At 56.6% G+C, this 12,033-nt stretch overlaps 1 protein-coding gene across 1 annotated transcript; it reads right to left on the bottom strand.

Moving 5' to 3' along the window:
* Positions 1-261: 261 nt before the first annotated feature.
* LOC136304645 (serine-rich adhesin for platelets-like) lies at positions 262-11,778 on the bottom strand. The gene is made up of 7 exons (XM_066208140.1): positions 2,157-11,778; positions 1,832-2,023; positions 1,270-1,388; positions 1,106-1,164; positions 688-836; positions 515-580; positions 262-428 (listed from the first exon to the last, which is right to left on the bottom strand). The coding sequence occupies exons 1-7, from the start codon at positions 11,776-11,778 to the stop codon at positions 262-264; spliced, it is 10,374 nt and encodes a 3,457-aa protein (XP_066064237.1).
* Between the last annotated feature and the right edge of the window lie 255 nt (positions 11,779-12,033).

The following is a 12,033-nucleotide window of genomic DNA, read 5'->3' as shown; positions in this document are numbered from 1 at the left end:
CATGGGGGTCATGGTGGTCAAGGTGGTGAGATAACCATGGTTGTCATGGTATTGGGGTTGTCATGAAGGGTTGTGGTGGTCATGGTGATCATGGTGGTCATGGCGGTCAAGGTGGTGGGATAACCACGGTCATGGGGGTCATGGCAGTGGGGTGGTCACCACTGAGCTGTGGGGTGATCTCAGGGCTCACCATGGTGGGCAGACCATGAGAACCATGGGATTTTGGGAAGGACACCACCCATTTTTGGGGGGGCCGGGTCCTTACTCGCACTGCGGCCCCGTCCTGGCCACGGAGCAGCTGCCGTGGACGCAGAGCAGGGGGTTCTCGTGGCGGGCGTTGCAGCGGGTGATGCAGATGACCCCGGCCTCCGTCAGGAACGGGGTGTAGTACTCTCTGTACTCCTCCTCGATATATTCGTCGCACAGACCTGAGGGTGGAGGACACAGGGCTCGGGTTTTGGGGTGTTCCGGAGAGTGGGCCACACCCCCCGAACACCCCGTGGGCTTCGCTCACCTCTCGCCACCTCTTGCGCCTCAAACTTGTGGACGGTGGTGGAGTTGGCGTTGAAGCAGAAAGAACCTGGCGCGGAGAGAGGAGCTGCTGGTGGGCGACCCCAAGGCCAGACACCCCCGGAGCGAGGACCCCACGACGCTGGCCTCGGGGTGACCCCCGGGGGGGTGACTCACAGTTGTCCCCTGTGCAGTTCCCGTCACAGCCGGTGTAGTCTTGGAAGGCGCTGACGAGGTTCTCGGAGATGACCTTCACCGTCTCGTTGACCTTGGAGCTGGCGGGGACCGCCAGGATGACGTCGTAGTCCACCACGATGCTGCCGTTTCTGCCAGGAGAAGGGGCGGAGTTTGGCTCTGGGCCAAACTGGGACCAGTACGGGATGCCCAGTGTGGGGGGACACCACGGTTCCACAAGTCTGGACTGTCCCTGGAGCCACCCCATGGACACAACGTGGCTTGGAGGGATGTGGATGCGCCAAACTTCAAGGGAATCGCCTCAACCTGACCCCCCGCCATGGGTCCCGTCACCCCAAACCACCCCAGAGGAGCACTGGAGAGGGTCACGACCCCACCTGGCCACCACTGGGGACCTCACCTCAGGCTTTTGATCTCCACGCGTTGGTAGCCCTCGATGTGCTTGTAAATCTCCCTCATCTGGAAGACAAAGAGAAGCCGGGGGAGGTGGAGACCTCCATCATGGTCCACACCCCCCTCAAGGGGTTGTCCCCAGGGTCACCCCTGGCACGGCTGAGCCCTGACCTGCTCCTGGAACGTTGCCTCAAAGTCCTTGTAAGCCTGTGAGGACGTGTCATTGAGCTCCTCGGTGAAAACCCTGTTGTCGACTTTGGTCGTCATCTCCACCGTCGCGTTCACCGTCACTTGGCAAAGCAGAGGAGACCCATGAGGAGGAGACCCCCGGTGTCCCCACCCCACCCATGGTGACCTTGGTCAGGGGATGAGCTTCGTCCCTCCATGGCGACCCCAATGCCAGGTGAGTCTCACCAAGGTGACCCCATTTCTTGCTTGGTCCCTCTGTGGTGACCCAAATTCGTCCCAGGCTCAGCCCCTCCATGGTGGCCCCATTCCCAAGCTGGTCACTCCTTGGTGGTCCTGTCCCCTGGCTGATCCCTCCATGGTGGTTTCAATCCCAGGGTCAGCCCCTCCATGGTGGTCCCAATCCCAGGTCTGTCCCAACATGGTGGTCCCATTCCCAGGCCACGCCCTCAGAGTGGCCCCAACCCTCAGCTGACCCCTCTGAGGTGACCCCAGCCCAGGTCCTGGTCTGGTGGCCGCCCTTCGACACCTCGGGGCAGCTCCCTACCATTTGTAGGAATCTCCACGATGTCCTTGGCGAACTGGCACCTGTCCCCTTGGAAGTTGGAGGTGCACTGGCAGAGGTTGTTGGCCCAGGTGCCCCCATTTTGGCAGACGACCTCCTCGCAGCGGTCGCCTTGGAACCCCCCGGGACACAAGCACTTGCCATCTTCCCACGTGCCGCCATTCAGGCACTGACCTGGCAGAGTGACCAGAGGACACAAGTGCTACGACACGGCCTGGAGAAACCCCAGGAGCCACCTGGAGAGTGCAGGGGACAAGTCAAGGAGAAGGGATGTGGTTATGGAGGGCAACCAAGGAGGAGGACTCACCTGGACTGGTGGCTGTGGTTGTCATGGTGGTGGTGGTCGTGGTGATGGTGGTGGTGGTGGTGGTGGTGGTGGTGGTTGTGGTTGTTTTGGCGGTGGCAGTTGAGACTGTAGAGGGCGTAGGGGTCACGGGAGAGGTGGAGGTGGCCATGGTTCTGCCAGTGGTGACAGTCAAGTCCGTAGAGGTGGTGGGGGTCACCGTAGATCTGGAGGTGGCCATAGTGGTGTCGGTGGGGACACTTGAGTCCATAGAGGTTGTGAGGGTCAGAGAAGAGCCTGTGGTGGCCATGGTTGTGTCGGTGGGGACAGACAAATCCGTAGAAGGAGTAGAGATCACAGTAGGGTTGGTGGTGGCCGTGCCCATCTTGGTGGTGTCACTCATGGTGGCAAATGGGGTAGAGGTGACAGAGGGGTTGGTAGTGGCCGTGTTCATATTCGTGGTGTCACTCACGGTGAAAGATGGGGTGGAGGTGACAGTGGGGTTGGTGGTGTCCGTGTCCATATTGGTGGTGTCACTTATGGTGACAGATGGGGAAAAGGTCACAGTCGGGATGGTGGTGTCTTTGTCAATGTTGGTGGTGTCACTTATGGTGGAAGATGAGGTGAAAGTCTCAGTAGGGTTGGTGGTGGCGGTGTCCATGTTGGTGGTGTCAGTCATGGTGGCAAATGTTAAGGTCACCATAGACTTGGTGGTGGCCGTGTCCATGTTGGTGGTGTCACTCATGGTGGCAGATGGGGTGGAGGTGACAATTGGGTTGGTGGTGTCCGTGTCCATGTTGGTGGTCTCACTCACAGTGAAAGATGGGGTGGAGGTGACAGTGGGGTTGGTGGTGGCTGTGTTCATATTGGTGGTGTCACTTATACTGACAGAAGGAGTGTATGTGACAATTGGGTTGGGGCTGGCGGTGTCAATGATGGTGGTGTCAGTCATGGCGGCAGATGTTAAGGTCACCATAGACTTGGTGGTTGCCGTGTCCATATTGGTGGTGTCACTTATGGTGACAGATGGGGAAAAGGTCACAGTCGGGATGGTGGTGGCTTTGTCAATGTTGGTGGTGTCACTTACGGTGGAAGATGAGGTGAAAGTCTCAGTAGGGTTGGTGGTGGCGGTGTCCATGTTGGTGGTGTCAGTCATAGTGGCAGATGGGGTGGAGGTGACAATTGGTTTGGTGGTGTCCGTGTCCATTTTGGTGGTCTCACTCACGGTGAAAGATGGGGTGGAGGTGACAGTGGGGTTGGTGGTGGCTGTGTCCGTGTTGGTGGTGTCACTTATAGTGACAGAAGGAGTGGATGTGACAATTGGGTTGGGGCTGGCGGTGTCAATGATGGTGGTGTCACTCATGGTGGCAGATGTTAAGGTCACCATAGACTTGGTGGTGGCCGTGTCCATGTTGGTGGTGTCACTCATGGTGGCAGATGGGGTGGAGGTCCCAATAGAGTCGGTGGGGGCCGTGTCCATATTGGTGGTGTCACTCATGGTGGCAGATGGGGTGGAGGTCCCAATAGAGTCGGTGGGGGCCGTGTCCATATTGGTGGTGTCACTCATGGTGGCAGATGAGGATGAGGTCACAGTAGGGTTGGTGGTGGCTGTGTCCATGTTGGTGGCATCACTCACGGTGGCAGATGGGTTGGACGTGACAATTGGGTTGGTGGTGTCCGTGTCCATTTTGGTGGTCTCACTCACGGTGAAAGATGGGGTGGAGGTGACAGTGGGGTTTGTGGTGGCTGTGTCCATGTTGGTGGTGTCACTTATGGTGACAGATGGGGAAAAGGTCACAGTCGGGATGGTGGTGGCTTTGTCAATGTTGGTGGTGTCACTCATGGTGGCAGATGACGTGAAAGTCTCAGTAGGGTTGGTGGTGGCGGTGTCCATGTTGGTGGCATTACTCACGGTGGCAGATGTTAAGGTCACCATAGACTTGGTGGTGGCCGTGTCCATATTCGTGCTGTCAGTCATGGTGGCAGATGAGGTTAAGGTCACAGTAGGGTTGGTGGTGGCTGTGTCCATGTTGGTGGTCTCACTCATGGTGAAAGATGGGGTGGAGGTGACAGTGGGGTTGGTGGTGGCCGTGTCCGTGTTGGTGGTGACACTCACCGTGGCAGATGGGGTGGAGGTGACAATTGGTTTGGTGGTGTCCGTGTCCATGTTGGTGGTCTCACTCACGGTGAAAGATGGGGTGGAGGTGACAGTGGGGTTGGTGGTGGCTGTGTCCATGTTGGTGGTGTCACTTATAGTGACAGAAGGAGTGGATGTGACAATTGGGTTGGGGCTGGCGGTGTCAATGATGGTGGTGTCAGTCATGGTGGCAGATGTTAAGGTCACCATAGACTTGGTGGTGGCCGTGTCCATGTTGGTGGTGTCACTCACGGTGGCAGATGGAGTGGACGTGACAATTGGGTTGGTGGTGTCCGTGTCCATATTGGTGGTGTCACTTATGGTGACAGATGGGGAAAAGGTCACAGTCGGGATGGTGGTGGCTTTGTCCATGTTGGTGGTGTCACTTATGGTGACAGATGACGTGAAAGTCTCAGTAGGGTTGGTGGTGGCGGTGTCCATGTTGGTGGTGTCAGTCATGGTGGCAGATGTTAAGGTCACCATAGACTTGGTGGTGGCCGTGTCCATATTCGTGCTGTCACTCATGGTGGCAGATGAGGTGAAGGTCACAGTAGGGTTGGTGGTGGCTGTGTCCATGTTGGTGGTGTTACTCATGGTGACAGATGGGTTGGAGGTGACAATTGGGTTGGTGGTGTCCGTGTCCATTTTGGTGGTCTCACTCACGGTGAAAGATGGGGTGGAGGTGACAGTGGGGTTGGTGGTGGCTGTGTCCATGTTGGTGGTGTCACTTATAGTGACAGAAGGAGTGGATGTGACAATTGGGTTGGGGCTGGCGGTGTTAATGATGGTGGTGTCAGTCATGGTGGCAGATGTTAAGGTCACCATAGACTTGGTGGTGGCCGTGTCCATGTTGGTGGTGTCACTCATGGTGGCAGATGGGGTGGAGGTCCCAATAGAGTCGGTGGGGGCCGTGTCCATATTCGTGGTGTCACTGATGGTGGCAGATGAGGATGCGGTCACAGTAGGGTTGGTGGTGGCCGTGTCCGTGTTGGTGGTGACACTCACGGTGGCAGATGGAGTGGACGTGACAATTGGGTTGGTGGTGTCCGTGTCCATATTGGTGGTGTCACTTATGGTGACAGATGGGGAAAAGGTCACAGTCGGGATGGTGGTGGCTTTGTCAATGTTGGTGGTGTCACTTATGGTGACAGATGAGGTGAAAGTCTCAGTAGGGTTGGTGGTGGCGGTGTCCATGTTGGTGGTGTCAGTCATGGTGGCAAATGTTAAGGTCACCATAGAGTTGGTGGTGGCCGTGTCCATGTTGGTGGTGTCAGTCATGGTGGCAGATGTTAAGGTCACCATAGAGTTGGTGGTGGCCGTGTCCATATTTGTGCTGTCACTGATGGTGGCAGATGAGGTGAAGGTCACAGTAGGGTTGGTGGTGGCCGTGTCCATGTTGGTGGTGCCACTCAAGGTGGCAGATGAGGAGAAGGCCACAGTGGGGTTGGTGGTGGCTGTGTCCATGTTGGTGGTGTCACTCACGGTGGCAGATGGGGTGGAGGTGACAGTGGGGTTGGTGGTGGCTGTGTCCATATTGGTGGTGTCACTCATAGTGACAGATGGAGTGGATGTGACAATTGGGTTGGGGGTGACCGTGTCAATGTTGGTTGTGTCACTGATGGTGGCAGATGAGGATGAGGTCACAGTAGGGCTGGTGGTGGCTGTGTCCATGTTGGTGGCATCACTCACGGTGGCAGATGGAGTGGACATGACAATTGGGTTGGTGGTGGCCGTGTCCATATCCGTGGTGTCACTCATGGTGGCAGATGAGGTGAAGGTCACAGTAGGGTTGGTGGTGGCCGTGTCCCTGTTGGTGGTGTCACTCATGGTAGCAGATGGGGTGGTGGTGACAACTGGGTTGGTGGTATCTGTGTCCATGTTGGTGGTGTCACTCATGGTGACAGATAGTGTGGAGGTCACCACAAAGTTGGTGGTGGCCGTGTTCATGTTGGTGGCGTCACTCACGGTGGCAGATGAGGTGACGGTCACCAGTGAGTTCGTGGTGGCCGTGTCAATGTTGGTGGTGTCGCTCATCGTGGCAGATGGAGTAGAGGTGACAATTGGGTAGGTGGGGGCTGTGTCCATATTCGTGGTGTCACTCATGGTGGCAGATGAGGATGAGGTGACTAAAGGGTTGGTGGTGTCTGTGTCCATGTTGGTGCTGTCACTCATGGTGGCAGATGAGGTGAAGGTCATAGCAGGGTTGGTGGTGGCTGTGTCCATATTGGTGGTGTCTCTGTTGGTGACAGATGTGAAGGTCACCATTGAGTTTGCACTGGTCGTGTCCGTGCTGTCACTCATGGTGGCTGATGGAGAGAAGGTCACTGGGGGGTTGGTGGTGTCCGTGTCCATATTCGTGGTGTCACTCATGGTGGCAGATGGAGTCCAGGTCACCGTTGGGTTGGTGGTGGCTGTGTCTCTCTTGGTGGTGTCACTCATGGTGGCAGATGAGGAGAAGGTGACAGCGGGGTTGGTGGTGGCTGTGTCCATGTTGGTGGAGCCACTCATAGTTGGAAATGGGGTGGAGGTGACAGTCGGGTTGGTGGTATCTGTGTCCATATTGGTGGTGTCACTCATGGTGGCAGATGAGGAGAAGGTGACAGTGGGGTTGGTGGTTACTGTGTCCGTGTTGGTGGTGTCACTGATGGTGACAGATGACGTGAAGGTCACCGTAGGGTTTATGGTGGCCGTGTCTGTGTTGGTGGCATCAGTTGAGGTGACAGATGAAGTGGAGCTGACAATCCACCTGGTGGTGGCCGTGTCCATGTCGGTGGTGTCACTCATGGTGGCAGATGAGGAGAAGGTGACAGTGGGGTTGGTGGTGGCTGTCTCCATGTTGGTGGTGTCACTTATCGTGGCAGATGTGAAGGTCACAATAGAGTCGGTGGTGGCCGTGTCCGTATTGGTGGCATCACTCATGGTGGCAGATGAGGAAAAAGTCATCATAGAATTGGTGGTGGCCGTGTCCATGTTGGTGGTGTCAGTTGAGATGACAGATGAGGTGGAGGTGAAAATTGGGTTGGTGGTGGCCGTGTCTGGGATGGTGGTGTCAGTCATGGTGGCAAAAGGGGAGAAGGTCACAGCAGGGTTGGTGGTGGCCGTTTCCTCCATGTTGGTGGTGTCACTCATGGTGCCAGATGTGAGCGTCACCATAGAGTTGGTGGTGGCCGTGTCCTCCATGTTGGTGGTGCCACTCAAGGTGGCAGATGAGGAGAAGGCCACAGTGGGGTTGGTGGTGGCCGTGTCCATATTCGTGGTGTCACTCATGGTGGCAGATGGGGTTGAGGTCACCATAGAGTTGGTGGTGGCTGTGACCATGTTGGGGGTTTCAGTCATGGTGGCAGAGGAGGAGAAGGTCACTGTAGGGTTGGTGGTGACTGTCTCCATGTTGGTGGTGTCACTCATCGTGGCAGAGGAGGGGAAGGTCACAGTAGGGTTGGTAGTAGCTGTGTCCATGTTGGTGTTGTCACTTATGGTGGAAGATGTGAGGGTCACCATAGAATTGGTGGTGGCCGTGTCCATGTTGGTGGTGTCGGTTGAGATGACAGATGAGATGGAGGTGAAAATTGGGTTGGTGGTGGCCGTGTCTGGATTGGTGGTGTCAGTCATGGTGGCAGATGGACTGGAGGTCACAGCAGGGTTGGTGGTGGCCGTTTCCTCCATGTTGGTGGTGTCACTCATGGTGCCAGATGTGAGGGTCACCATAGAGTTGGTGGTTGCCGTGTCTATGTTGGTGGTGCCACTCAAGGTGGCAGATGAGGAGAAGGCCACAGTGGGGTTGGTGGTGGCCGTGTCCATGCTGGTTGCATCAGTTGAGGTGCCAGATGGGGTGGAGGTAAAAGTTGGGTTGGTGGTGGCTGTGTCCATGTTGGTGATGTCACTCATCGTGGCAGAGGGGGTGGAGGTCACACTAGGGATGCTGGTGGTCATGTCCTCCATGTTGGTGGTGTTACTCATAGTGGCAGATGTGAAGGTCACCATAGAGCTGGTGGTGGCCGTGTCCATGTTGGTAGTGTCAGTCATGGTGACAGATGGAGTGGAGATGAAAATCGGGTTAGTGGTGTCTGTGTCCCTGTTGGTGGCATCACTCACGGTGAATGATGAGGAGAAGGCCACAGTGGGGTTGGTGGTGACTGTCTCCATGTTGGTGGTGTCACTCATCGTGGCAGAGGAGGGGAAGGTCACAGTAGGGTTGGTAGTAGCTGTGTCCATGTTGGTGTTGTCACTTATGGTGGAAGATGTGAGGGTCACCATAGAATTGGTGGTGGCCGTGTCCATGTTGGTGGTGTCAGTTGAGATGACAGATGAGGTGGAGGTGAAAATTGGGTTGGTGGTGGCCGTGTCTGGATTGGTGGTGTCAGTCAAGGTGGCAGATGGACTGGAGGTCACAGCAGGGTTGGTGGTGGCCGTTTCCTCCATGTTTGTGGTGTCACTCATGGTGCCAGATGTGAGGGTCACCATAGAGTTGGTGGTGGCCGTGTCCGTGTTGGTGGTGTCACTCAAGGTGGCAGACGAGGAGAAGGCCACAGTGGATTTGGTGGTGGCCGTGTTCATATTGGTGTTACTCATGGTGGCAGATGTGAAGGTCACAGTGGGGTTGGTGGTGGCTGTGTCCATGTTGGTGGCATCACTCACAGTGGCAGATGGAGTGGACGTGACAATTGGGTTGGTGGTGGCTGTGTCCATGTTAGTGGTGTCACTCATGGTGGCAGATCGGGTTGAGGTCACCATAGAGTTGGTGGTGGCTGTGACCATGTTGGGGGTTTCAGTCATGGTGGCAGAGGAGGAGAAGGTCACCGTAGGGTTGGTGGTGACTGTCTCCATGTTGGTGGTGTCACTCATGGTGCCAGATGTGAGGGTCACCATAGAGTTGGTGGTGCCCGTGTCTATGTTGGTGGTGCCACTCAAGGTGGCAGACGAGGAGAAGGCCACAGTGGGGTTGGTGGTGGCCGTGCCCATGTTGGTGGTGTCAGTTGAGATGACAGATGAGGTGGAGGTGAAAATTGGGTTGGTGGTGGCCGTGTCTGGATTGGTGGTGTCAGTCATGGTGGCAGATGGACTGGAGGTCACAGCAGGGTTGGTGGTGGCCGTTTCCTCCATGTTGGTGGTGTCACTCATGGTGCCAGATGTGAGCGTCACCATAGAGTTGGTGGTTGCCGTGTCTATGTTGGTGGTGCCACTCAAGGTGGCAGATGAGGAGAAGGCCACAGTGGGGTTGGTGGTGGCCGTGTCCATATTCGTGGTGTCACTCATGGTGGCAGATGGGGTTGAGGTCACCATAGAGTTGGTGGTGGCTGTGACCATGTTGGGGGTTTCAGTCATGGTGGCAGAGGAGGAGAAGGTCACTGTAGGGTTGGTGGTGACTGTCTCCATGTTGGTCGTGTCACTCATCGTGGCAGATGAGGAGAAGGTCACAGTAGGGTTGGTAGTAGCTGTGTCCATGTTGGTGTTGTCACTTATGGTGGCAGAGGGGGTGGAGGTCACACTAGGGATGCTGGTAGCCATATCCTCCATGTTGGTGGTGTCACTCATAGTGGCAGATGTGAAGGTCACCATAGAGCTGGTGGTGGCCGTGTCCATGTTGGTAGTGTCAGTCATGGTGACAGATGGAGTGGAGATGAAAATCGGGTTAGTGGTGTCTGTGTCCCTGTTGGTGGCATCACTCACGGTGAATGATGAGAAGGCCACAGTGGGGTTGGTGGTGGCCGTGTCCATGTTGGTGGTGTCACTCATCGTGGCAGATGAGGAGAAGGTCACAGTAGGGTTGGTAGTAGCTGTGTCCATGTTGGTGTTGTCACTTATGGTGGAAGATGTGAGGGTCACCATAGAATTGGTGGTGGCCGTGTCCATATTGGTGATGTCACTCATGGTGACAGAGGGGGTGGAGGTCACACTAGGGATGCTGGTGGTCATGTCCTCCATGTTGGTGGTGTAACTCAAGGTTGCAGATGTCATTATCACAGTAGGGTTGGTGGTGGCTGTGTCCGTGTTGGTGTTGTCGCTCATGGTTGCAGATGTGAAGGTCACAGTGGGATTGGTGGTGTCCGTGTCCATGTTTGTGGCGTCACTCATGGTGGCAGATGAGGAGAAGGTCACCATAGAATTGGTGTTGGCCGTGTCCATGTTGGTGGTTTCAGCTGAGGTGACAGATGAGGTGGAGGTGAAAATTGGTTTGGTAGTGGCCGTGTCCTCAATGTTGGTGGTGTCACTCATGGTGGCCAATGAGGAAAAGGTCCCAATTGGCCTGGTGGTGGCCGTGTCCATGTCAGTGGTGTCACTCATGGTGGCCGATGAGGTAAAGGTCTCCATAGAGTTGGTGGTGGCCGTGTCCGGTTTGGTGATGTCACTCAGGGTGGCAGATGCCGTGGAGGTCACAGTAGGGTTGGTGGTGGCTGTGTCCTCCATGTTGGTGGTGTCACTCATGGTGGCAGATGAGGTGACCATCACCGTCGGGATGCTGCTGGCCGTGTCCTCCATGTTGGTGGTGTCACTCCTGGTGGCCGATGAGGTGACCATCACCGTCGGGATGCTGCTGGCCATGTCCTCCATGTTGGTGGTGTCACTCATGGTGGCAGGTGAGGTGACCATCACCGTCGGGATGCTGCTGGCCGTGTCCTCCATGTTGGTGGTGTCACTCCTGGTGGCCGATGAGGTGACCATCACCGTCGGGATGCTGCTGGCCGTGTCCTCCATGTTGGTGGTGCCACTCATGGTGGCAGATGTTAAGGTCACCATTGAGTTGCTGGTGGCTGTGTCGTCCATGTTGGTGGTGTCACTCATGGTGGCTGATGAGGTGACCATCACCGTCGGGATGCTGCTGGCCGTGTCCTCCATGTTGGTGGTGTCACTCCTGGTGGCCGATGAGGTGACCATCACCGTCGGGATGCTGCTGGCCGTGTCCTCCATGTTGGTGGTGTCACTCATGGTGGCCGATGAGGTGACCATCACCGTCGGGATGCTGCTGGCCGTGTCCTCCATGTTGGTGGTGTCACTCATGGTGGCCGATGAGGTGACCATCACCGTCGGGATGCTGCTGGCCGTGTCCTCCATGTTGGTGGTGTCACTCATGGTGGCCGATGAGGTGACCATCACCGTCGGGATGCTGCTGGCCGTGTCCTCCATGTTGGTGGTGTCACTCCTGGTGGCCGATGAGGTGACCATCACCGTCGGGATGCTGCTGGCCGTGTCCTCCATGTTGGTGGTGTCACTCATGGTGGCCGATGAGGTGACCATCACCGTCGGGATGCTGCTGGCCGTGTCCTCCATGTTGGTGGTGTCACTCATAGTGTCCGATGAGGTGACCATCACCGTCAGGATGCTGCTGGCCGTTTCCTCCATGTTGTTGTTGTCCCTCACGGTGGTAGCTGGCGTGGAAGTGACATTGTTGATGTCACTGTCCATGTCCTTGTTCGTGGGGACCGTCGCGGTGGCAGATGTCCTGGGGGGCTCAGCAGAGCTTTCTGTTGTGGTGTCCCCTGTTGTCTTCCCTGCAGGAGCAGTGGCGGCCATGTTGTCTCCAGGGCAGACACGGCCACGCTCTCACTGGTGGCCATCCCACCATCTCCTACCTGTGCAGGACCTGCCCTGGCCGACCTCCCTGACATCCCCCAAACCCTTCAGACCCCTCCCAGAGACACCTGGACCCCCTCAAAGACCCCCACCCACCACAGACCAGCACCCCCCAAGGTCCTGCCCTTGGTTCTCCAAAGAAGCTCCGAGGGTTCCCAAGACCCCCAGGTGGCTCCCAACACTCCCGGTGAGATC

Source organism: Chamaea fasciata, unplaced genomic scaffold, assembly GCF_029207755.1.
Source record: "Chamaea fasciata isolate MVZ Bird 193981 ecotype frontalis unplaced genomic scaffold, bChaFas1.0.hap1 SCAF_137, whole genome shotgun sequence".
NCBI lineage: Eukaryota > Metazoa > Chordata > Aves > Passeriformes > Sylviidae > Chamaea > Chamaea fasciata.
This window is presented reverse-complemented; position numbering and strand designations above follow the sequence as displayed.